We start from the raw sequence: 25628 nt of genomic DNA, 5'->3' as shown, positions 1-25628 counted from the left end.
AGGGGTGGAGTTCTGATAGCCAATAACCTGGTTGCCTCTTTCCTTTGGCATAGACTGATCGTACTGTTCCTACTTATTCAGGTGACATTGGGCATACCTAACAACCTGTGTTTTCTCTCTCCCCCCCAATCTGTCCCTCTGAGTTACATGTTGGTCCTGGGATCGAGATGCTGACCTCTTCTGCTCCTCGGACCTGCCTGATCCATCCTGGTGCCCTGTGTCTGGTTGGAGTCTCATCGCATCGCTCCTGTGGAGGATGGCCCCAGTTGGGGGTCGCGCCTGGAGGACGCTCTGGACTCTTGCAGTGGTGCTTTTGTGGCTGGGGACTGCAGTTGACTTGCTGACTTTGGGACTACGGTTGTCATGAACAGTTTTGCGCTCGGGTTTCTGTTGGTGGGGGGTTTATAGCATCAACGAAGCTGACTTTGTTAGGACTGTTAATGTTATAGTCATGTTGTCTGTTGTTGCCCAAATGAGGATGGGTTCCCTTTTGAGTCTGGTTCCTCTCGAGGTTTCTTCCTCATGTTGTCTGAGGGAGTTTTTCCTTGTCAACATTGCCACAGGCTTGCTAATTGGGAATAGATTAGGGATAAAATTAGATCATGTTTTAAGTCATTCAAATTCTGTAAAGCTGCTTTGCGACAATGTTTATTATTAAAAGCGCTATACAAATAAACTTGACTTGACTTGATCGTCTTAGTGCTACCACCAGGCCTCGTGAGGGACATACAGTGGCTCCTAGTGAACTTCTTCTGGTCAGGTCAGCATTGGCTGAGGGCACCAGTTCTCTATCTCCCTGTGGCTGAGGGAGGACATGGCCTCATGGACATTTTATCGAGAATTGCTGCCTTCAGACTACAGATGGTGCAGAGGCTACTTTATGGCTGCGGATACTGCTGGCTGGCATCTGCTCAGCTGCTCCTGAGGAAATCTGGCTGGCAGGGACTGGATAAACAGCTGTTTCTTCTAAAGACCTCTGAAGTTGACCTGACTGGAATAACACCTTTCTACAACTCGGTGTTTGATGCGTGGAGGAGTTTCAAGACCACACGGACCTCAGACCTGGTTTGTGGATCTTCGAGGAGCCGCTGTTATACAATGACTTCTTTACATCTAGCATGCTTTCTTCTACATCACTCCACACCAAGTTTGTCGAGGCTGGTATTATCAAACTGGGCCACCTCATAAGAACATCTCCGGAGAGGCTTGGTGGAGTCATCGGCGTTAGGTCTTCCAGGGCGCTGAAGAAGATAGTGGATGAGGTCTGGCAGTCCCTGTCTGTATCCCTCAGGGTGTATGCCCAGGACCGTACCCTGGTTGACCAATGGCACGAGGATCATGAGTACATCTTTCCTGCACTAAGCATCAGACCTGAGACTGAAGAGTGGCAAGAGGAGAGAGGGCTGCTTCTGTCCCTGAAAACACCGGTCCTGGGCAACTTCAGCTCATGTGGAAAGAAGCAGCTCTACTACAGCTGCGTAAAGGTACTGAACTTCCGCTCTTTGGTCAAAGTCAGGGAGTCGAGGTGGACCTAGGTTTTTGCTCCAGAATGCACCCCTAAAGCTGCTGGAGGACTCTGTACAAGCCGCCCATCGAGAAATGGACGGCTGACCTCCAGTGGAGGATCATACATGGAGTGATAGCCACAAACAGACACAGGGCTCATCTGGATCCCAGCACTGTGTGAGAATGTTTTAATCAAAAAGGTGTTCTTATGGACTGAATTTGATGATTTTCTAGAAATGACTTTTTATTTTCTCCATTATTTATAGTTTTATTTCTTGTGAAAGAAAACATACACATGGAACAATGGTGTAATTAAAGGTGTTTCAAAAAGTCTCTCTCTCCCCCACCTCTCTCTCTCTACCTCTCTCTCCCCCGCCTCTCTCTCTCTCTCTCTCTCCCCCGCCTATCTCTCTCTCTCTCCCCACCTCTCTCCCCACCTCTCTATCTCTCTCCCCCGCCTTTCTATCGCCTGTCTCTCTCTCCCCACCTCTCTCTCTCCACCTCTCTCTCCCCCGCCTGTCTCTCTCTCTCCCCACCTCTCTCTCTCTCCACCTCTTTCTACCCCACCTCTCTCTCCCCCGCCTCTCTATCGCCTGTCTTTCTCTCTCCCCGCCTCTCTCTCTCCCCGCCTCTCTCTCTCCCCCACCTCTCTCTCCCCCACCTCTCTCTCCCCACCTCTCTCTCTCCCCCGCCTCTCTCTCCCCACCTCTCTCTCTCCACCTCTCTCTCTCCCCCACCTCTCTCTCTCTCTCCACCTCTCTCTCTCCCCCACCTCTCTCTCTCCCCCCACTTCTCTATCGCCTGTCTCTCTCCCCCCCACCTCTCTCTCTCCCCACCTCTCTCTCTCTCCCCCGCCTCTCTATCGCCTGTCTCTCTCTCTCCACACCTCTCTCTCTCCCCCGCCTCTCTATCGCCTGTCTCTCTCCCCCCACCTCTCTATCGCCTGTCACTCTCCCCCCACCTCTCTATCGCCTGTCACTCTCCCCCCCACCTCTCTATCGCCTGTCACTCTCCCCCCCACCTCTCTATCGCCTGTCTCTCTCCCCCACCTCTCTATCGCCTGTCTCTCTCCCCCCCACCTCTCTATCGCCTGTCTCTCTCCCCCCCACCTCTCTATCGCCTGTCTCTCTCCCCCCCACCTCTCTATCGCCTGTCTCTCTCCCCCCCACCTCTCTATCGCCTGTCTCTCTCCCCCCCACCTCTCTATCGCCTGTCTCTCCCCCCCCACCTCTCTATCGCCTGTCTCTCCCCCCCCACCTCTCTATCGCCTGTCTCTCCCCCCCCACCTCTCTATCGCCTGTCTCTCCCCCCCACCTCTCTATCGCCTGTCTCTCCCCCCCCACCTCTCTATCGCCTGTCTCTCCCCCCCCACCTCTCTATCGCCTGTCTCTCTCCCCCACCTCTCTATCGCCTGTCTCTCTCCCCCCCACCTCTCTATCGCCTGTCTCTCTCCCCCCCACCTCTCTATCGCCTGTCTCTCTCCCCCCCACCTCTCTATCGCCTGTCTCTCTCCCCCCCACCTCTCTATCGCCTGTCTCTCCCCCCCCCACCTCTCTATCGCCTGTCTCTCCCCCCCCCACCTCTCTATCGCCTGTCTCTCCCCCCCCACCTCTCTATCGCCTGTCTCTCCCCCCCCACCTCTCTATCGCCTGTCTCTCCCCCCCCACCTCTCTATCGCCTGTCTCTCCCCCCCACCTCTCTATCGCCTGTCTCTCCCCCCCACCTCTCTATCGCCTGTCTCTCCCCCCCACCTCTCTATCGCCTGTCTCTCCCCCCCCACCTCTCTATCGCCTGTCTCTCCCCCCCCACCTCTCTATCGCCTGTCTCTCCCCCCCCACCTCTCTATCGCCTGTCTCTCCCCCCCACCTCTCTATCGCCTGTCTCTCCCCCCCACCTCTCTATCGCCTGTCTCCCCCCCACCTCTCTATCGCCTGTCTCCCCCCCCACCTCTCTATCGCCTGTCTCCCCCCCCACCTCTCTATCGCCTGTCTCCCCCCCCACCTCTCTATCGCCTGTCTCCCCCCCCACCTCTCTATCGCCTGTCTCTCCCCCCCCACCTCTCTATCGCCTGTCTCCCCCCCCACCTCTCTATCGCCTGTCTCCCCCCCCACCTCTCTATCGCCTGTCTCCCCCCCACCTCTCTATCGCCTGTCTCCCCCCCCACCTCTCTATCGCCTGTCTCCCCCCCACCTCTCTATCGCCTGTCTCCCCCCCCACCTCTCTATCGCCTGTCTCCCCCCCCACCTCTCTATCGCCTGTCTCCCCCCCCACCTCTCTATCGCCTGTCTCCCCCCCCACCTCTCTATCGCCTGTCTCCCCCCCCACCTCTCTATCGCCTGTCTCCCCCCCCACCTCTCTATCGCCTGTCTCCCCCCCACCTCTCTATCGCCTGTCTCCCCCCCACCTCTCTATCGCCTGTCTCCCCCCCCACCTCTCTATCGCCTGTCTCCCCCCCCACCTCTCTATCGCCTGTCTCCCCCCCACCTCTCTATCGCCTGTCTCCCCCCCCACCTCTCTATCGCCTGTCTCCCCCCCCACCTCTCTATCGCCTGTCTCCCCCCCCACCTCTCTATCGCCTGTCTCCCCCCCCACCTCTCTATCGCCTGTCTCCCCCCCACCTCTCTATCGCCTGTCTCCCCCCCCACCTCTCTATCGCCTGTCTCCCCCCCCCACCTCTCTATCGCCTGTCTCTCCCCCACCTCTCTATCGCCTGTCTCCCCCCCACCTCTCTATCGCCTGTCTCCCCCCCCACCTCTCTATCGCCTGTCTCCCCCCCCACCTCTCTATCGCCTGTCTCCCCCCCACCTCTCTATCGCCTGTCTCCCCCCCCCACCTCTCTATCGCCTGTCTCCCCCCCCACCTCTCTATCGCCTGTCTCCCCCCCACCTCTCTATCGCCTGTCTCCCCCCCACCTCTCTATCGCCTGTCTCCCCCCCACCTCTCTATCGCCTGTCTCCCCCCCCACCTCTCTATCGCCTGTCTCCCCCCCCACCTCTCTATCGCCTGTCTCCCCCCCACCTCTCTATCGCCTGTCTCCCCCCCACCTCTCTATCGCCTGTCTCCCCCCCCACCTCTCTATCGCCTGTCTCCCCCCCCACCTCTCTATCGCCTGTCTCCCCCCCACCTCTCTATCGCCTGTCTCCCCCCCCACCTCTCTATCGCCTGTCTCCCCCCCCACCTCTCTATCGCCTGTCTCCCCCCCCACCTCTCTATCGCCTGTCTCCCCCCCACCTCTCTATCGCCTGTCTCCCCCCCACCTCTCTATCGCCTGTCTCCCCCCCCACCTCTCTATCGCCTGTCTCCCCCCCCACCTCTCTATCGCCTGTCTCTCCCCCCCATCGCCTGTCTCTCCCCCCCCATCGCCTGTCTCTCCCCCCCCATCGCCTGTCTCTCCCCCCCCATCGCCTGTCTCTCCCCCCCCACCTCTCTATCGCCTGTCTCTCCCCCCCACCTCTCTATCGCCTGTCTCTCTCTCTCCACACCTCTCTTCCCCCCACCTCTCTCTCACCTGTCTCTCTCCCCCGACCTCTCTCTCTCCCCCGCCTCTCTATCACCTGTCTTTCTCTCTCCCCATCTCTCTCTCTCTCCCCACCTCTTTCTCCCTGCCTCTCTCTCTCCCCCGCCTCTCTATCGCCTCTCTCTCTCTCTCTCTCCACCTCTCTGTCCCCCCCACCCCTCTCTCTCTCTCCACCTCTCTCTGTCCCCCCACCCCTCTCTCTCTCTCCCCCACCTCTCTCTCTCCATCTCTCTCTCTCTCCCCACCTCTTTCTCTCCATCTCTCTCTCTCTCCCCCATCTCTCCATCTCTCTCTCTCTCCCCACCTCTTTCTCCCTGCCTCTCTCTCTCCCCCGCCTCTCTATCGCCTCTCTCTCTCTCCACCTCTCTGTCCCCCCCACCCCTCTCTCTCTCTCTCTCTCTCTCTGGGATACCGGGATAGCGCCAAAAACTTTGAAACAGTCGAAACTCTTCCGGTGTTTCCGTGACGTTTGAAACATCTGACGTCACTAGGCACGTGGTACCGGACACAAGCTCCTGCACCCTGTGTGGAAACAGTGCAGGGTTTGAACAGCTGGAGTGTGTGTGCAGGGGAGAGTGTGAGTGCTCCTGATCTGAGGAGGTTACCGGAGTCCACGCTGCTGTAAAGCCTGAGGTAAGCTCCACTCGGTCCTCTCACCTGAGCCGCCCTGTGGCTTTAATCCCACACCTTTACGGAGTTAAAGCGCGCAGACCTGTTTGTGAGCGCTGGGCTTTATTTTTAACATGAACTTATCCTTCGGAGCCGCATTCACCAGCAGGTGTGGGATAATGACGGGTTATGGCGGGGGTTAGAACTCCGGTAGTGTTTCACAGAGCAGCTGGGGAGAGACGGGCTCGCGCTCAGCTCCATCACCGTCTCCTCTCCGGGATGTGTGCGCGCGCGCGCCTTTACGGTTCTGTGCTGTGCAGGTCTGTTTCTCTGCTGAAAGGCATCCTACCGAAAACATCTCTCTAACAAAGTATTAGGACTTGTTCGCGACATGGCCAAAAGTATGTGCACCCCTGACATCAGATGTTCTTGTTGAACATCTCATTCCACATTTGTTCCTCTTTCCTGTTATTATAAACTCCAGTTTTCTGGGAAGAGTTTCGACTAGATCATGGAGTGTGCCTGTGGGCATTAGTGAGGTCAGTGACAAAGTGTGCATTCCAGTTCCTCCCAGAGGTGTTCAGTAGGGTTGAGTTCAGTCAGGGCTGTGTGCAGGACACTCAAGTTCTTCACTCCAACCTTCCCACACCATGTCTTCATGGAGCTCGCTTTGTGCACAGGAGCATGGTCATGATGGAACAGGTATGGGTCATTTAGTTCCAGTTCTTACACACCCACACACACACACGTTCTAGACAATTGTGTGCTTCTAACTTTGTGGTAACATTGAGTAAGAACCATATATGGGTGTGATAGTCAGGGGTGCAGATACTTTTGGGCATGTAGTGTATATTTATGCAGAGGTTAAGTCTCATCTCATTATCTGTAGCCGCTTTATCCTGTTCTACAGGGTTGCAGGCGAGCTGGATCCTATCCCAGCTGACTACGGGCGAAAGGCGGGGTTCACCCTGGACAAGTCGCCAGGTCATCACAGGGCTGACACATAGACACAGACAACCATTCACACTCACATTCACACCTACGCTCAATTTAGAGTCACCAGTTAACCTAACCTGCATGTCTTTGGACTGTGGGGGAAACCGGAGCACCCGGAGGAAACCCACGCGGACACGGGGAGAACATGCAAACTCCGCACAGAAAGGCCCTCGCCGGCCACCGGGCTCGAACCCGGACCTTCTTGCTGTAAGGCGACAGCGCTAACCACTACACCACCATGCCGCCCGCAGAGGTTAAGTGAATGAAAAATAATATAATTATCCCTCAGAAACTCAGGACTGAGCCTATATATGCTTAATGCACAGAAGAATCTATAACTTCTGTCTTATATTAAAATTAAATGTTTATTAAATCTTAAAACCTTCCCATTTCACGACTGTGCACATGAATAATTATGTTCTATATGTTCAATTACAAAATGTTATATTTCCATAAAATTAAGAACTGCTTGGTAAAAACTGTAATATTTCATTGTTAAAGAGCAGGCAGTACTGTACCATGGTACACCTTTCATGTATTTCAGCTGTAGAAATAAAAAAAAAACTTGTACAAAATGTTATACACTATGATCAAAAGTATGTGGACACCTAACCATCTGACCCATATGTGGTTTTTCCTCAAACTGATGTCACACATTTGGAAGCACACGTTTATCTAAAATGTCTGTGTTTTGTAGTATTAAGATTCCCCTTAACTGGAACAAACCAGCTCAAACCTGTTCCAGCATGGCCTCCAGTTTCTGCCCGACCTCGGTAATGCTCCTGTGGCTGAATGAACACAAATCCCCACAGCCATGCTCCAGATTCTTGTGGAAAGCCTTCTCGGAGGAGTGTGGGCTGTTACAGCAGTACTCACCATATTAATGCCTGTGGTTCTGGAATGGGATCTAGGGCTGGATCATATAACTGATGGTAGAGCTGGGCAATATGGGAACATGCAACATCAAGATGTATTCCATTTTCTCTGAAATTGATGGAAAACTTCCTATATGAAATAACTGCATGCATACATGAGTACCTTTGATAATGATGTGAACTAAACACCAGTGAAAGGCACATCAGAAAATATCCACAACAGACCTAGGTCATATAGCTCCATAGTTTTAACACTGAAGTGCATATAAACACTGAACAGCACAGAGTGTAAGATGAGTGGTGGCCGGCTGGCCATGTGATGATGCAGTATGTTGTGAGCTGCTGTGAATTTTAGAGTGAGACTGTGGGGATTAGTGTTCATTCAGCCACAAGAGCATTAGTGAGGTCAGGCGAGGAGGCCTGGCACACAGTCAACATTCCACTTCACCCAAGTTCAAGTTCACTTTATTCTCAAATGTTTGCAGAATACAGAGTACACAAGAAACAGTGAAGTTCTTACACCACAGAATCGCGACCATACAATTAACATAAAGTGCATACAAACAGACAGAACATAGAGAGAGGGTTCACCTGGGTGGGAGGAAAGGTATTACACGCATCAGACTGCATGGAGAATGAGCAGTGCAAATTGCAAGACATGGTTTAAGAGTGAAAAGTGAATATTGACGAATATGATTTAAAAAAAACTGCAAAAAGATGCATGAGGTGAGTTTAAAGTGAAGGAGTGTAAAATGTACATGCATGTTAGACGGGTAGTTTCAGTTGCATGAATGGTTCAGTGTGTTGAAGAAGAATAAAGGGTTAGATGATTATAGACTGAGCTCTTGTACTGTATCTGGTTCAGTAAATCTGAGCGAGAGCTGTGTTCATGAGTTTTGAACCAGTTCTCTCTGTCTTCTGCAAACTGTTTACAAAGAGCAACTAATGCTGGACTCATAACATGACTTTCATTCTTTTCTACTGTAGAAATTTAGAAATAAAGAAACATAGAACATTGAAAATATTCGATATGAAAATATACTATATGACCAATAGTATGTGGACACCAGACCATCACAGCCTTATATGGTTCTTCCTCAAACTGGTGTCTTTGTAGAATGTTTTTGTATGCTGTAGATTTCTCTTCACTGGAACAAACCGGCCCAAACCTGTTCCAGCATGACTGTGCCGCTGTGCACAAAGAGAGGTTTATAAATACACGGTGTGTTCAGGCTGGTGTAGGAGAACTCGAGTGTCCTGTACAGAGCCCTGACCTCAACGCTACTGAGCACCTTTGGGATTGGATTGGAATGCAGACTGCACCCCAGACCTCCTCGCCTGACGTCAGTGCCCGACCTCAGTAATGCTTTTGTGGCACAAATCCCCACAGCCATGTTCCAGATTCTAGTGGAAAGCTTTCACAGGAGAGTGGAGGCTGTTATAGCAGTAATTGCAGGGCAGACTCCATATTAATGCTCATGGTTCTGGAATGGAATGTCCATTAAGATCATATAGGCCAGTGTTTCTCAACCACTGGGTTGCAGCCCATTAGTGGGCTGCGAAGCCCCATCTAGTGGGCTGTGAATTTTTTTCAAGTTGAAGCTAATTTTTAGTAGGGTACAATTGCTGGATTGCATCCGATGTCACATCCGTCTCATTAGATATGCAAGACAGGAAGTGGTGGTCAGCTGAGCTCACTGTTCGCAAAGCGTTACTATCACTGGGGTGCCTTACTTGTCGTTAAAATGCCCTAGTCTTGCATTGTTTTGGGCTGCTCGAATCAAACAAACCTTGAAACTGATAAGTTTTTCTGGGTTCCCCGTGAAGTGATAAAGGGTGAAATGGTAAATTTTACCAAAAGATGACAAGAAAGGTGGCTGTTGAACCTTTCGCCGTGACGGAAGGGGGCTGAGTAGAAGAACGCTTGAGTTTGCATTGATCGCTTTGGGAAAGGTTTGTAAGTTCCTCTGATTTATTTTGTTTGGATTAAGAAATCACCTTGTCTCGCCATTTTCTGTTATTTCATGATGTTTTGAAGTTCAGGAGATGCTTCAGTCCTCAGATGTGTTTTTGTTTACTGTTTGATCACCATATTGTAAACTAATGTGTATATAATACATGTAATCCCCAGGTCTTTAAAGGGGTTTCTGTGGATCTTTGTGAATGATTTAGCTGGAAGAGCAGGGAGGATTGGGAATTGAGCAGCTGTGGCGTGTTTACACCTGATACTAAAACTTGTAGCGTCCTAGCAAACATCATAGAGATGCATACAAAGAGCTGAGAAATTCCTCCTTACCCCGGAAAAAAAAATAATACAGGATTTATCTTGTGTCCTGATCCCCAGATTTTTAACCCAGCCACATATAAAAACTTGTTCTCCTCCATGCTCTTCCAGGTTTTTATCTGCGTCTCTGTGTAGAATGATGACTGCAGCACCAGGTAGTCTGAGATGTCGGGGAACTCAATGGATGGATAATTTTCCAACTCGTAGGAAAAATCCTTCTTCGTTAGTGTGTAAGGGTCTAATTCCATTGAGTAGTTTCTATATCCACTTCTTTTGAGTGTACTTCTTGGTTTTAATAACTTGCTTGTTTGCTGAACACAAATATGGTAGTAAATTCTTGTGTTAATGGACCAAACTCCACTTTTGGAATACAATACTGTAGATTATTAGATTCTAATAGAATAAATGAGACAAAATAATTATGGATCTTTTTTAATGGGCCCCACCTCGGTACAAGTATGAATAGGTGGGCCTTAAAGTAGAAAAGGTTGAAAACCCCTGCTATATGTGACGCTCAGGTGTCCACATACTTTTGGTGAAATAGTGTAGGTGCAGTACTCTCGGCCAGACACTGGCAGTGAGAACAGGCTGTAGATTAGGGGGTTGGAATCTCTTATAGTGCTCTGGATATTGTTCATATATCATTTAAAGTACACTATATGACCAAAAGTATGTGGACACATGATCATCAGGCCCATATGTGCTTGTTGAATATTCTGTTCCAGGTTTAGTCCTCCTTTCCTGCTTTAATGAGCTCCACTCTTTTGGAAAGGCTTTCCTCTAGCTTTTGAAGCGTGGATCTGGGGATTTGCTCATTCAGCCAGAGGAGCATTAGTGAGGTCAGTCAAGGAGGCTTGGCACGCAGTCTGCATTACAATTCATCCAAGATCAAGTTCACTTTCTTGCCAAATGTTTCCAGACTACAGAGTACATGAGAAACAATGAAGTTCTTGTGGTACACAGTCCTGACCATACAGTTAACATAAAGTGCATACAAACAAGCAAACAGATAGCACATAGAGAGAAGGTTCACTTGGGTGGGAGGAAAGGTATTACACATGACACTTTCTGGAGTGCACAGGGGCATTGTCATGCTGGAACAGGTTTGGGCCTCTTTGTTCCAGTGAAGGGAAATTGTAAAGCTACAGCATACAGAGACGTTCTATACAAATCTGTGTTTCTGACTTTGTAGTAACACTTTGGGGAAGAAGCACATACGGGTGTGAGGGTCGGGGGGCACATACTTTTGGTCCTGTAGTATTTATTCATGGTCATTGCAGAGAAAACATTATCAAAAATAAAAGGTAATATAATTATCATCCAGAAACTGTGAGGACTGAGACTTTAAACATCATCGGTGACCCCTCACACCCTCACTATGGCCTGTTCTCCCTCCTGGCCTCTGGAAAGAGGTTCCACAGCATTCGGTGCAGGACCACCAGGTTCTGTAACAGCTTTCACCCCAGGTCACTAGGCTCCTGAACTCCAAATCCAAACTCTAAACTTCTATTTATACTTGAACAATTCCTAATTCCACAGGTCACTTTATACTATTGCACTTTAATATTTTTGCTGCTGCATAATTTAATACACTTTCATATTTAATTCTGTGCTGAGCCAAATTGCAACAAAATTTCATTTTGTGCACACTTGTTGCATACTTAATGACAATAAAGGTTGTCTAAGTCTTTAAAATGCTAATTGCACAGAAAAGTCCATAACTTTATGCTAAAAGTTTAAATCACAAACTTCAGAAGAATAAAAAAGACTTCAAGAGCTTACGACGTGACTTTCATATTTCATGACTGTACAGATGAATAATTATGTTCTATATTTCATTACAAAGCTTTATTTCTGTAAAATTATTGTTAAAATGTTTTTCTAAAAAACTGTAATATATTGGAAAAGAGCAGACAGTACTGTACCAATGACACAACCTTCATGCATTTCTACTGTAGAAATTTAGAAATAAAGAAACACAGAACATTGAAAATATTTGATACACTATATGACCAATAGTATGTGGACACCAGACCATCACAGCCTTATATGGTTCTTCCTCAAACTGGTGTCTTTGTAGAATGTTTTTGTATGCTGTAGATTTCTCTTCACTGGAACAAACCAGCCCAAACCTGTTCCAGCATGACTGTGCCGCTGTGCACAAAGAGAGGTTTATAAATACACGGTGTGTTCAGGCTGGTGTGGGAGAACTCGAGTGTCCTGTACAGAGCCCTGACCTCAACGCTACTGAGCACCTTTGGGATTGGATTGGAATGCAGACTGCACCCCAGACCTCCTCGGCTGACATCAGTGCCCGACCTCAGTAATGCTTTTGTGGCACAAATCCCCACAGCCATGTTCCAGATTCTAGTGGAAAGCTTTCACAGGAGAGTGGAGGCTGTTATAGCAGTAATTGCAGGGCAGAATCCATATTAATGCCCATGGTTCTAGAATGGGAAGTCCAATAAGATCATATAGGTGATGCTCAGACGTCCACATACTTCTGGTCATATAGTGCATTTAAACACTAAGTAGTGCAATTAAAAATACTGCACCAATGACTGATAAAGCCAGTCAGGATGCCTTCACTGGTGCATCTGTGGAACAGTCTGATGATGCAGAGGGAGCTCAGAATGCTCGGCTTGATGTGTCATTATAGCATGAAAATAATCTCAGAATAGAGATTAATCATCAGATTATTCTCATCTGAAGTAGAAAAGGAAGAAAGTCATGTCATTGGAACAGCCATTTCTAAGGAGTATACACTATGTAGCCAAAACTATGTGCTCCCCTGACCATCACACCCATGTGTGCTTGTTGAATATTCCATTCCAGACTTACTCCCCCTTTACTCTTATAATAAGCTGCACTTTTCTGGGAAGACTTTCCACTAGATGTTGGAGCGAGAGTGTGGGGATTAGTGTTCATTCAGCCACAAGAGCATTAGTGAGGTCAGATGAGGAGGCCTGGCACACAGTCGGCATTCCACTTCACCCAAGTTCAAGTTCACTTTATTCTCAAATGTTTGCAGAATACAGAGTACACAAGAAACAGTGAAGTTCTTACACCACAGAGTCGCGGTCATACAGTTAACATGAAGTGCATACAAACAGACAGAACATAGAGAGAGGGTTCACCTGGGTGGGAGGAAAGGTATTACACACATCAGACTGCATGGAGAATGAGCAGTGCAAATTACAAGACGTGGTTTAAGAGTGAAAAGTGAATATTGAGGAGTATGATTTAAAAGAACAACAACAAATCAGTGTTATAGTCGAGTCAATAAACCTTAAGTCTGAGTCCAGTCTCGAGTCTCCAGTGTTCAAGTCCAAGTCATTAAAAAAATTTAGAGTCAAGTCCAAGTCAAGTCCACTATTGATCCAAGTCAAGTCCGAGAACAAGACTCCAACTGCACCATTTGACGGTGGCTGTTTTAACGCCATCAACATTAGTTTGTTCCTGAACATGACAGGTGAATGTGCATTCTCTTTATCAGGGAGTGTGAAGTATTCTGTCAGAGATGGTTGGGAGACAGATGGAAGTGCAGAAGGTGTGTTTATTAATACAAGTGAAGACACGTAAACAATCCAGAACAGCAGGCAAAATCGTGAAACAGGCGATAGGTCGAGCGAGGCACAAACGGTTTATCGTAGACATGGCAGAATCAAAGATGAGAAACAGGAAATCAGGAACCCAAACAAGGAAATAAGGCTCGGTAATGTGTCAGCAATGCAAGTCAATACTTTGCAAAGTAAGTGCATTTTCACAGTTTTTACAGTGATGCTTGAAAGTTTGTGAACCCTTTAGAATTTTCTATATTTCTGCATAAATAGTAAAACATCATCAGATTTTCACACAAGTCCTAAAAGTAGATAAAGAGAACCCAGTTAAACAAATGAGACAAAAATATTATACTTGGTCATTTATTTATTGAGGGAAATGATCCAATATTACATATCTGTGTAACACTTCATGGCGCTGCTTACTCCAATTTTCAATTTCCCAGTTTTATGCAGGTTAAAATTCTTATGACAAAATATGTTGTCACTACATCACCACAACATTTGCTAATTATCAATGTTTTGTCAGGTCAAAATATCTACATATGTCGTGACAACTAGAAAAGTGAAAATTCTAGATGGATCATAGCAATGTAACACTATAATGCTGTAAATCAGAACTAGTAACCTTGTGGCAAAATAATGCCACAACTCTGTGAAGAGGTATGAGTAATATTGTACATTGATGCTTGAAAGTTTGTGAACCCTTTAGAATTTTCTATATTTCTGCATAAATATGACCTAAAACATCATCAGATTTTCACACAAGTCCTAAAAGTAGATAAAGAGAACCCAGTTAAACAAATGAGACAAAAATATTATACTTGGTCATTTATTTATTGAGGAAAATGATCCAATATTACATATCTGTGAGTGGCAAAAGTATGTGAACCTTTGCTTTCAGTATCTGGTGTAACTCCCTTGTGCAGCAATAACTGCAGCTAAACGTTTGCGGTAACTGTTGATCAGTCCTGCACACCGGCTTGGAGGAATTTTAGCCCGTTCCTCCGTACAGAACAGCTTCAACTCTGGGATGTTGGTGGGTTTCCTCACATGAACTGCTCGCTTCAGGTCCTTCCACAACATTTCCATTGGATTAAGGTCAGGACTTTGACTTGGACATTCCAAAACATTCACTTTATTCTTCTTTAACCATTCTTTGGTAGAAGGACTTGTGTGCTTAGGGTCGTTGTCCTGCTGCATGACCCACCTTCTCTTGAGATTCAGTTCATGGACACATGTCCTGACATTTTCCTTTGGAATTCGCTGGTATAATTCAGAATTGATTGTACCATCAATGATGGCAAGCCGTCCTGGCCCAGATGCAGCAAACTAACACCACGTTTCACAGACGGGATAAGGTTTGTATGCTGGAATGCAGGGTTTTCCTTTCTCCAAACATAACGCTTCTCATTTAAACCAAAAAGTTCTATTTTGGTCTCATCTGTCCACAAAACATTTTTCCAATAGCCTTCTGGCTTGTCCACATGATCTTTAGCAAACTGCAGATGAGCAGCAATGTTCTTTTTGGAGAGCAGTGGCTTTCTCCTTGCAACCCTGCCATGCACACCATTGTTGTTCAGTGTTCTCCCGATGGTGGACTCATGAACATTAGCATTAGCCAATGTGAGAGAGGCCTTCAGTTGCTTAGAAGTTACCCTGGGGTCCTTTCTGATGTCGCCGACTATTATACGCCTTGCTCTTGGAGTGATCTTTGTTGGTCGACCACTCCTGGGGAGGGTAACAATGGTCTTGAATTTCCTCCATTTGTACACAATCTGTCTGACTGTGGGTTGTTGGAGTCCAAACTCTTTAGAGATGGTTTTGTAACCTTTTCCAGCCTGAGGAGCATCAACAATGCTTTTTCTGAGGTCCTCAGAAAACTCCTTTTTTCATGCCATGATACACTTCCACAAACATGTGTTGTGAAGATCAGACTTTGATAGATCCCTGTTCTTTAAATAAAACAGGGCGCCCACTCACACCTGATTGTCATCCCACGGATTGAAAACACCTGACTCTAATTTCACCTTGAAATTAACTGCTAATCCTAGAGGTTCATATACTTTTGCCACTCACAGATATGTAATATTGGATCATTTTCCTCAATAAATAAATGACCAAGTATAATATTTTTGTCTCATTTGTTTAACTGGGTTCTCTTTATCTACTTTTAGGTCTTGTGTGAAAATCTGATGATGTTTTAGGTCATATTTATGCATAAATATAGAAAATTCTAAAGGGTTCACAAACTTTCAAGCACCACTGTATATTGGCACACTGATTGCAGGTGCGAGTTGTTTATGGTGCGTGCGAGAGTCCGCTTGGCACGTGCACTGTCCAGAGCACCCGAGAGTCTATCTGATGCCCGCACCAAGGCGTGCAGGTGTGACACTCTTACATGAAATTAGTACAAAAATTAATGTAGATATAAATATCTTATGCCAAATTATTATGGCATGTTACAAAAAATAAAGAAAAAACCAGAGTCCTCATCTCCAATTTACAAGTCCGAATACAGTTAATGTACGAGTCTGAATCCAAGTCCGAGTCATCAGTGCTCAAGAACAAGTCAAGTCACAAGTCCTTAAAATTAGGGCAGAGTTGGACTTGAGTACTATAAGCCTGCAACAAACTGTGCAAAAAGATGCATGAGGTACGTTTAAAGTGTAGGAGTGTAAAATGTACATGTATGTGAGACGAGTGGTGTCAGTTGAATGAATGGTTCAGTCTGGTGAGGAAAAATAAAGGGTTAGATGATTATAGACTGAGCTCTCGTCCTGTATCTGGTTCAGTAAATCTGTGGGAGAGCTGTGCTCATGAGTTTTGAACCAGTTCTTCTGAACCGGTTTTTGGTTGTATGTGTTCAGGTTGCCAAATTGCACATGCAGTCAAGTCAAGTTTATTTGTACAGCGCTTTTAACAATAAACATTGTCGCAAAGCAGCTTTACAGAATTTGAACGACTTAAAACATGAGCTAATTTTGTCCCTAATCTATCCCCAATGAGCAAGCCTGTGGTGACGGTGGCAAGGAAAAACTCCCTCAGATGACATGAAGAAGAAACCTCGAGAGGAACCAGACTCAAAAGGGAACTCTTCCTCATTTGGGAACATTATAGAGCACCGGTAAAAATTCACCATAGTTGCTGTGTTTGTTCCAAACGTCTTAGGTCTCCTCAGAAAATACAGAAGTTGCTGTGCCTTTTTGAGAATACTGGTGGTGTTTTGGGAGCAAGATACGGAGTCTGCCATTTGAATGCCCAGGAACCTACAGCTGCTAATGATTTGCTCAGGTGAACTGTTGTTGGGGACAGGACTAAGGGCCCTTCTTTTATTCCTGACATCCACAATTAGTTCTTTATTTTTGGTGTCATTCAGAACTAGCTTGCTGTTGTGGCACCAGGTTAGACAGGTTGAGGATCTCCCTCCTGTAGGCAGACTTGTCACTGTTGGCTATTCCAAAGGTGTTCAGTGGGGTTGAGGTCAGGGCTCTGTGCAGGACATTCCAGTTCTTCCACTTCAACCTTAACAAACTGGGGGGGCGTTCCACAACACGAACTAACCTCTTAAATCAGACTTATTTCATCTGTGCTGTATGTCAAGCATGTATAGCATATTTGACAATAAAGTTGACTTGACTTGACTTATTTCAACAAGCCCGGATAACTGTCCCCAAATTTGGTTATACAACCCCGATTCCAAAAAAGTTGGGACAAAGTACAAATTGTAAATAAAAACGGAATAGAACATAGACAACATATCAAATGTCAAAAGTGAGACATTTTGAAATTTCATGCCAAATATTGGCTCATTTGAGATTTCATGACAGCAACACATCTCAAAAAAGTTGGGGCAGGGGCAATAAGAGGCTGGAAAAGTTAAAGGTACAAAAAAGGAACAGCTGGAGGACCAAATTGCAACTCATTAGGTCAATTGGCAATAGGTCATTAACATGACTGGGTATAAAAAGAGCATCTTGGAGTGGCAGCGGCTCTCAGAAGTAAAGATGGGAAGAGGATCACCAATCCCCCTAATTCTGCGCCGATAAATAGTGGAGCAATATCAGAAAGGAGTTCGACACTGTAAAATTGCAAAGAGTTTGAACATATCATCATCTACAGTGCATAATATCATCAAAAGATTCAGAGAATCTGGAAGAATCTCTGTGCGTAAGGGTCAAGGCCGGAAAACCATACTGGGTGCCCGTGATCTTCGGGCCCTTAGACGGCACTGCATCACATACAGGCATGCTTCTGTATTGGAAATCACAAAATGGGCTCAGGAATATTTCCAGAGAACATTATCTGTGAACACAATTCACCGTGCCATCCACCATTGCCAGCTAAAACTCTATAGTTCAAAGAAGAAGCCGTATCTAAACATGATCCAGAAGCGCAGACGTCTTCTCTGGGCCAAGGCTCATTTAAATTGGACTGTGGCAAAGTGGAAAACTGTTCTGTGGTCAGACGAATCAAAATTTGAAATTCTTTATGGAAATCAGGGACGCCGTGTCATTCGGACTAAAGAGGAGAAGGACGACCCGAGTTGTTATCAGCGCTCAGTTCAGAAGCCTGCATCTCTGATGGTATGGGGTTGCATTAGTGCGTGTGGCATGGGCAGCTTACACATCTGGAAAGACACCATCAATGCTGAAAGGTATATCCAGGTTCTAGAGCAACATATGCTCCCATCCAGACGATGTCTCTTTCAGGGAAGACCTTGCATTTTCCAACATGACAATGCCAAACCACATACTGCATCAATTACAGCATCATGGCTGCGTAGAAGAAGGGTCCGGGTACTGAACTGGCCAGCCTGCAGTCCAGATCTTTCACCCATAGAAAACATTTGGCGCATCATAAAACGGAAGATACGACAAAAAAGACCTAAGACAGTTGAGCAACTAGAATCCTACATTAGACAAGAATGGGTTAACATTCCTATCCCTAAACTTGAGCAACTTGTCTCCTCAGTCCCCAGACGTTTACAGACTGTTGTAAAGAGAAAAGGGGATGTCTCACAGTGGTAAACATGGCCTTGTCCCAACTTTTTTGAGATGTGTTGTTGTCATGAAATTTAAAATCACCTAATTTTTCTCTTTAAATGATACATTTTCTCAGTTTAAACATTTGATGTCATCTATGTTCTATTCTGAATAAAATATGGAATTTTGAAACTTCCACATCATTGCATTCCGTTTTTATTTACAACTTGTACTTTGTCCCAACTTTTTTGGAATCGGGGTTGCACTAACGAGGTGAACCTAAATCTCTGCTTACTTTTATTATGCTTTTGGACTAATCTGCTCCGTGTCAGGCTGGATGTGAAGCTTAGTTTAGCTTGATGGATATGATTGGACAAGCTGTGTCACAGCGCGTCATTCTGTGGGGGTTGGAAATATTCTGCCACTGTTCTCTCTTGATTTCAATTACATTGACTGTATAAAATCTACAGGAATGCAGTAAAGGCCTTTACATGAACAACCATGGTGTGTCCGTTTATTACAAATCCAACTGATGAGAGAGTGCGGATATTGCTTAGAACTTTAAGGCCACAGGTTCCATGAGTGTTTCGGCCCAGGATAGATCCCTTGGATTTTCCAGTGTGAATATTTATACAAGCACTATTGATAAATTTTAATATACTAATTACAATTATATATTTATTTTTTATCTCAGCTGGACCTAAATAATTTGCATGTTGTCATTAACTGTTTTACAAATGTGTTAAGTAGCTGTAAAAGTATCATAAGATTGTGATTAAAATGCATCTTATGATAATGAAAATGGTGTTTATTATTGTAACAATGCCTTTTAAATACTTAAAACTGTTAGAATAAATATTTGGATGTTTAACACAGAAATACTTGAAGAGGTTCCTTAAATTATTTTCTTACGCATTTAGCCAGTCAGCTGTTTTCTGCCCAGCAGCCTCATGAGCTTTGTTGATGACTGTAGTCTTCCATCCATCCATTATCTGTAGCCACTTATCCTGTCCTACAGGGTCGCAGGCAAGCTGGAGCCTATCCCAGCTGACTATGGGCGAGATGCGGGGTACACCTTGGACAAGTCGCCAGGTCATCTCAGCGCTGACTGTAGTCTTCCCTTTCTTTTATTTATAATATCTTTCTCATCTTTATAGACTTTCATTAATATTTCTTGTTTGCACTGTGTAAAAATGTGGCTCTTACTTTCCCTTCCATGCCTTACAGTGGTGCTCGAAAGTTTGTGAACCCTTTAGAACAGGGGTGTCAAACCTGATCCATAAAGGGCCTTGTGGCTGCAGGTTTTCATTCCAGCCATGCAGCAGCACACCTGACTTGGCTCATTCAATCAACTGAACTGTCTTCACACAGTCAAATACTTGCAGCCACACCCACCCTTGATTAAAGGGTGGGTGTGTCAGTTGATTGAATAAGCCAAATCAGGATGCTGCTGCATGGCTGGAATGAAAACCTGCAGCCACCCGGCCCTTTATGGATCAGGTTTGACACCCCTGCTTTAGAATTTTTTTGTTGTTTGTTTGTTTGTTTGTTTGTTTGTTTTGTGTATACGCTTTTTATCTGTTTTGTACTAATGAGAGCTACAGTAAGTGAAACCGGAGTCAAATTCCTCATGTGTGTCCACATACCTGGCAATAAAGTGTTTCTGATTCTGATTTATTTACAATATCTTTCTCATCTTTATAGACTTTCATTAATATTTCTTGTTTGCACTGTGTAAAAATGTGGCTCTTACTTTCGCTTCCATGCCTTACAGTGGTGCTCGAAAGTTTGTGAACCCTTTAGAATTTACTATATTTCTGCATAAATATGACCTAAAACATCATCAGATTTTCACACAAGTCCTAAAAGTAGATAAAGAGAGCCCAGTTAAACAAATGAGACAAAAATATTATACTTGGTCATTTATTTATTGAGGAAAATGATCCAATATTACATATCTGTGAGTGGCAAAAGTATGTGAACCTCTAGGATTAGCAGTTAATTTGAAGGTGAAATTAGAGTCAGGTGTTTTCAATCAATGGGATGACAATCAGGTGTGAGTGGGCACCCTGTTTTATTTAAAGAACAGGGATCTATCAAAGTCTGATCTTCACAACACATGTTTGTGGAAGTGTATCATGGCACGAACAAAGGAGATTTCTGAGGACCTCAGAAAAAGCGTTGTTGATGCTCATCAGGCTGGAAAAGGTTACAAAACCATCTCTAAAGAGTTTGGACTCCACCAATCCACAGTCAGACATATTGTGTACAAATGGAGGAAATTCAAGACCATTGTTACCCTCCCCAGGAGTGGTCGACCAACAAAGATCACTCCAAGAGCAAGGCGTGTAATAGTTGGCGAGGTCACAAAGGACCCCAGGGTAACTTCTAAGCAACTGAAGGCCTCTCTCACATTGGCTAATGCTAATGTTCATGATTCCACCACCAGGAGAACACTGAACAACAATGGTGTGCATGGCAGGGTTGCAAGGAGAAAGCCACTGCTTTCCAAAAAGAACATTGCTGCTCATCTGCAGTTTGCTAAAGATTACGTGGACAAGCCAGAATGCTATTGGAAAAATGTTTTGTGGACGGATGAGACCAAAATAGAATTTTTTGGTTTAAATGAGAAGCATTATGTTTGGAGAAACATAACATGCTACCACCACCATCTGTGAAACATGGTGGTGGTAGCATCATGGTTTGGGCCTGTTTTGCTGCATCTGAGCCAGGACGGCTTGCCATCATTGAACAATGAATTCTGAATTATACCAGCGACTTGTAAAGGAAAATGTCAGGACATCTGTCCATGAACTGAATCTCAAGAGAAGGTGGGTCATGCAGCAAGACAACGACCCTAAGCACACAAGTCGTTCTACCAAAGAATGGTTAAAGAAGAATAAAGTTAATGTTTCAGAATGACCAAGTCAAAGTTCTGACCTTAATCCAATGGAAATGTTGTGGAAGGACCTGAAGCGAGCAGTTCATGTGAGGAAACCCACCAACATCCCAGAGTTGAAGCTGTTCTGTACGGAGGAACGGGCTAAAATTCCTCCAAGCCGGTGTGCAGGACTGATCAACAGTTACCGCAAACATTTAGTTACAGTTATTGCTGCACAAGGGGGTCACACCAGATACTGAAAGCAAAGGTTCACATACTTTTGCCACTCATATGTAATATTGGATCATTTTCCTCAATAAATAAATGACCGAGTATAATATTTTTGTCTCATTTGTTTAACTGGGTTCTCTTTATCTACTTTTAGGACTTGTGTGAAAATCTGATGATGTTTTAGGTCATATTTATGCAGAAATATAGAAAATTCTAAAGGGTTCACAAACTTTCAAGCACCACTGTATATTCCATGTGGATGCGCATGAATCTCGTTCGCCAAAGCCTGTCCTGAATTTGGGGAAACTCAGGTTCAAAACCCTGAGTTTTGTTTGTGGAACTTGTTGAGCCTGAAGTGAACTGTTATGCTGAGTTAAGCAAGGCTATTTCACACAAGTCTCCACTTTATAAGCTCGCTTCCTGGAATACCCCTATGTCTTCATGGAGCTCGCTTTGTGCCCCATTGTCATGCTGGAACAGGTTTGGGCCTCTTTGTTCCAGTGAAGGGAAATTGTAAAGCTACAGCATACAGAGACGTTCTGTACAAATGTGTTTCTGACTTTGTGGTTACACTTTGGAGAAGAAGCACATAAGAGTGGGAGGGTCAAGGGGCACTTACTTTTGGTTACATAGTGTATATTAATGGTCATTGCAGAGACAACGTTTATCAAAAATATCCAGAGGTTATCAGAATAAAAAGGTAATATAATTATTATCCAGAAACTGTGAGGACTGAGACTTTAAAATGCTAATTGCACAGAAAAGTCCATAACTTTATGCTAAAAGTTTAAATCACATAAACTTCAGAAGAATGAAAAAGACTTCAAGAGCTTACGACATGACTTTTTCATATTTCATGACTGTACAGATGAATAATTCTGTTCTGTTTAGTTACAAAGTTTTATTTCTGTAAAATTATTACATTAAAATGTTTTTCTAAAAAACTGTAATACAGTATATTGTAAAAGAGCAGACAGTACTGTACCAATGACACAACCTTCATGCATTTCTACTGTAGAAATTTAGAAATAAAGAAACAGAACATTGAAAATATTCGATATACACTATGTGACCAATAGTATGTGGACACCAGACCATCACAGCCTTATATGGTTCTTCCTCAAACTGGTGTCTTTGTAGAATGTTTTTGTATGCTGTAGATTTCTCTTCACTGGAACAAACCGGCCCAAACCTGTTCCAGCATGACTGTGCCGCTGTGCACAAAGAGAGGTTTATAAATACACGGTGTGTTAAGGCTGGTGTGGGAGAACTCGAGTGTCCTGTACAGAGCCCTGACCTCAACGCTACTGAGCACCTTTGGGATTGGATTGGAATGCAGATTGCACCCCAGACCTCCTCGCCTGACGTCAGTGCCCGACCTCAGTAATGCTTTTGTGGCACAAATCCCCACAGCCATGTTCCAGATTCTAGTGGAAACTTTCACAGGAGAGCGGAGGCTGTTAGAGCAGTAATTGCAGGGCAGAATCCATATTAATACCCATGGTTCTGGTCTGGTGTCTGCATAATTTTGGCCATGTAGTGTACAAATCCCATTTCCAGAAAAGTTGGGATATTTTCCAAAATGTAATAAAAACAAAAATCTGTGATTTATTAATTCACATGAACCTTTATTTAACTGACAAAAATACAAAGAAAATATTTTCAATAATTTTACTGACCAACTTAATTGTATTTTGTAAATATAAACAAAGTTAGAATTTGATGCCTGCAACACACTCAAACGTTGGGACCGAGGTGTTATTACCGTTGGGTTCCATCACCTTTCCTTTAATAACACTTTTTAATCGTATGGGATCTGAGGATACTAATTGGTGCAGTTTTGCAATTGGAATTTTTGTCCATTCTCGCTCGATACAAGACTTCAGCTGTTCAACAGTCCGTGGTCGCCATTGTCTGATTCTCCTCTTCATGATGTGCCATGCATTCTCAATAGATTAGATTAGTTAAAACTTTATTGATCCCTTTGGGAGGGTTCCCTCAGGGAAATTAAGATTCCAGCAGCATCATTACAGATAAACAGAGAAAAGAAATAGAGAAAACTTTTAGATAATTTAAAATAAATTATTTACATATACAAATATAAAAGAATAAGATATGGGGAAGAGAGGAAGGGGGAAGGGGAAAAGGGGGGGAGAAGTGGGGTTAGGGTAAGTGTGTGTGTGGGGGGAGCAGGAAAGATATTGCACTTTATATTGCACATTATATTGCACGTTGTCCGGTATTGCTTATTGTTAGGCTAGGCTACTGCTCCTTCCCGTCCTCTGTCCTCCTGCTACCCCTCCTCCCCCCCGAGAGGAGTTGTACAGTCTGATGGCATGAGGGACAAAGAAGTTATTGAGTCTGTTCGTCCTGCACTTGGGAAGGAGCATTCTGTCACTGAACAGGCTCCTCTGGTTGCTGATGACGGTGTGCAGAGGGTGACTGGCATCGTCCATGATGTTCAATAGTTTGTCCATAGACCTCTGCCACCATCACCAGAGAGTCCAGCTTCATGCTGACCATAGAGCCCCCCCATCTGATCAGTTTGTCCAGCCTGGATGTATCCTTCTTGGATGTGCTGCCGCCCCAGCACACCACGGTGTAAAACAGGACACTGGCGACCACAGACTGATAGAACATCCACAGGAGTTTCCTGCAGATGTTAAAGGACCGCAGCCTAATAAGGTCAAGTCAAGTCGAGTCAAGTTTATTTGTATAGTGCTTTTAGCAATAAACATTGTCGCAAAGCAGCTTTACAGAATTTGAATGACTTAAAACATGAGCTAATTTTATCCCTAATCTATCCCCAGTGAGCAAGCCTGCGGCGACGGTGGCAAGAAAAAACTCCCTCAGATGACATGAGGAAGAAACCTTGAGAGGAACCAGACTCAAAAGGGAACCCATCCTCATTTGGGCAACAACAGACAGCCTGACTATAATATTAACAGTTTTAACATGAAGACAGCTAAGGAAGTATAGCCTGCTCTGTCCCTTCCTGTATAAGTGATTGGTGTTGCAAGTCCAGTCCAGTTTGCTGTCCAGCCACAGCCCAAGGTACTTGTAGGAATCCACAGCCTCCACCTCAACTCCCTCAATCAGAACTGGTCGTGACCTTGGTCTGGACCTCCCAAAGTCAATGACCAGCTCCTTGGTCTTCGAGGTGTTGAGCTGCAGATGGTTCCTGTTGCACCACACAGCAAAGTCCCTCACCAGGCTCCTATACTCCTCCTGTCTGTCGTCACTGATACACCCAACGATGGCTGTGTCATCGGCAAACTTCTGAATGTGACACAGCTCCGAGTTGTAGCAGAAGTCCACGGTGTACAGGGTGAAGAGAAGAGGGGCCAGCACCGTGCCCTGGGGTGCTCCGGTGCTGCTAATTACAGTGTCAGACGTGATGTCCTTCAGCCTGACGTACTGCGGCCTGTCAGTGAGGTAGCTGGAGATCCAGGTGACCAGGCAGGGGTCCACTCACATCCTGTTCAGTTTGTCCTGAAGCAGTAGGGGCTGGATGGTGTTGAAGGCACTCGAGAAGTCCAAGAAGAGGATCCTCACTGTGCCATTTCCCTTATCCAGATGCGAGTGGCCTCGGTGTAGCAGGTAGAGGATGGCGTCTTCCTCACCAACACCTGCCCAGTACGCAAACTGCAGACAGTCCTGGGCATGTTGTACCTGGGGTCTGAGGAGGCTGAGGAAGAGCCGCTCCAACGTCTTCATCAGATGTGAAGTGAGTGCCACCGGTCGGAAGTCATTCAGCTCACTGGGCCGATTCTTTTTGGGAACTGGAACAATACATGATGTGTTCCAGAGGGTTGGCACTCTCCCCAGCTGCAGGCTGAGGTTGAAGATGCGTTGGAGTGGTTCACCCAGTTCAGCAGCGCAGGTCTTCAGTAATTGGGGACACACCTTGTCCGGGCCTGCTGCTTTCCTGGGGTGAAGCTTCCTCAGTTGACCTCTGACCTGTTCTGCAGTAATGCATAGAGGAGTCTGTGTTGAGATGGGGGAAGAGGGGGCTGCTGTGATGACTGGGGGGAGGTGTGTTGAGGGAAGAAGGAGAGATGGCTGCAGTGAGGGAGAGGGTGGGGGGGACATGGGCTGGTTGAACTGATTGAAGAAGTCAACTTGTTCGCCCTCTCCACTCTCCCCTCAACGACTCTGGTCTTTGTATTGTGGCCTGTGATGGT

The 25628-nt window shown here is 45.7% G+C and overlaps 1 protein-coding gene across 1 annotated transcript in view; it reads left to right on the top strand.

Moving 5' to 3' along the window:
• Window positions 1–11969: 11969 nt before the first annotated feature.
• Window positions 11970–25628, top strand: part of LOC132883584 (gastrula zinc finger protein XlCGF26.1-like) — a 101273-nt gene continuing 87614 nt past the window's right edge. Inside the window, exon 1 of the mRNA XM_060917376.1 lies at window positions 11970–13538. Within this exon, the coding sequence (XP_060773359.1) occupies window positions 13506–13538 (33 nt within the window). The 5' untranslated portion in view covers window positions 11970–13505. The remainder of the gene's footprint in view (window positions 13539–25628) is intronic.

The sequence above is a fragment of the Neoarius graeffei genome, chromosome 1 (assembly GCF_027579695.1).
Source record: "Neoarius graeffei isolate fNeoGra1 chromosome 1, fNeoGra1.pri, whole genome shotgun sequence".
NCBI lineage: Eukaryota > Metazoa > Chordata > Actinopteri > Siluriformes > Ariidae > Neoarius > Neoarius graeffei.
This window is presented reverse-complemented; position numbering and strand designations above follow the sequence as displayed.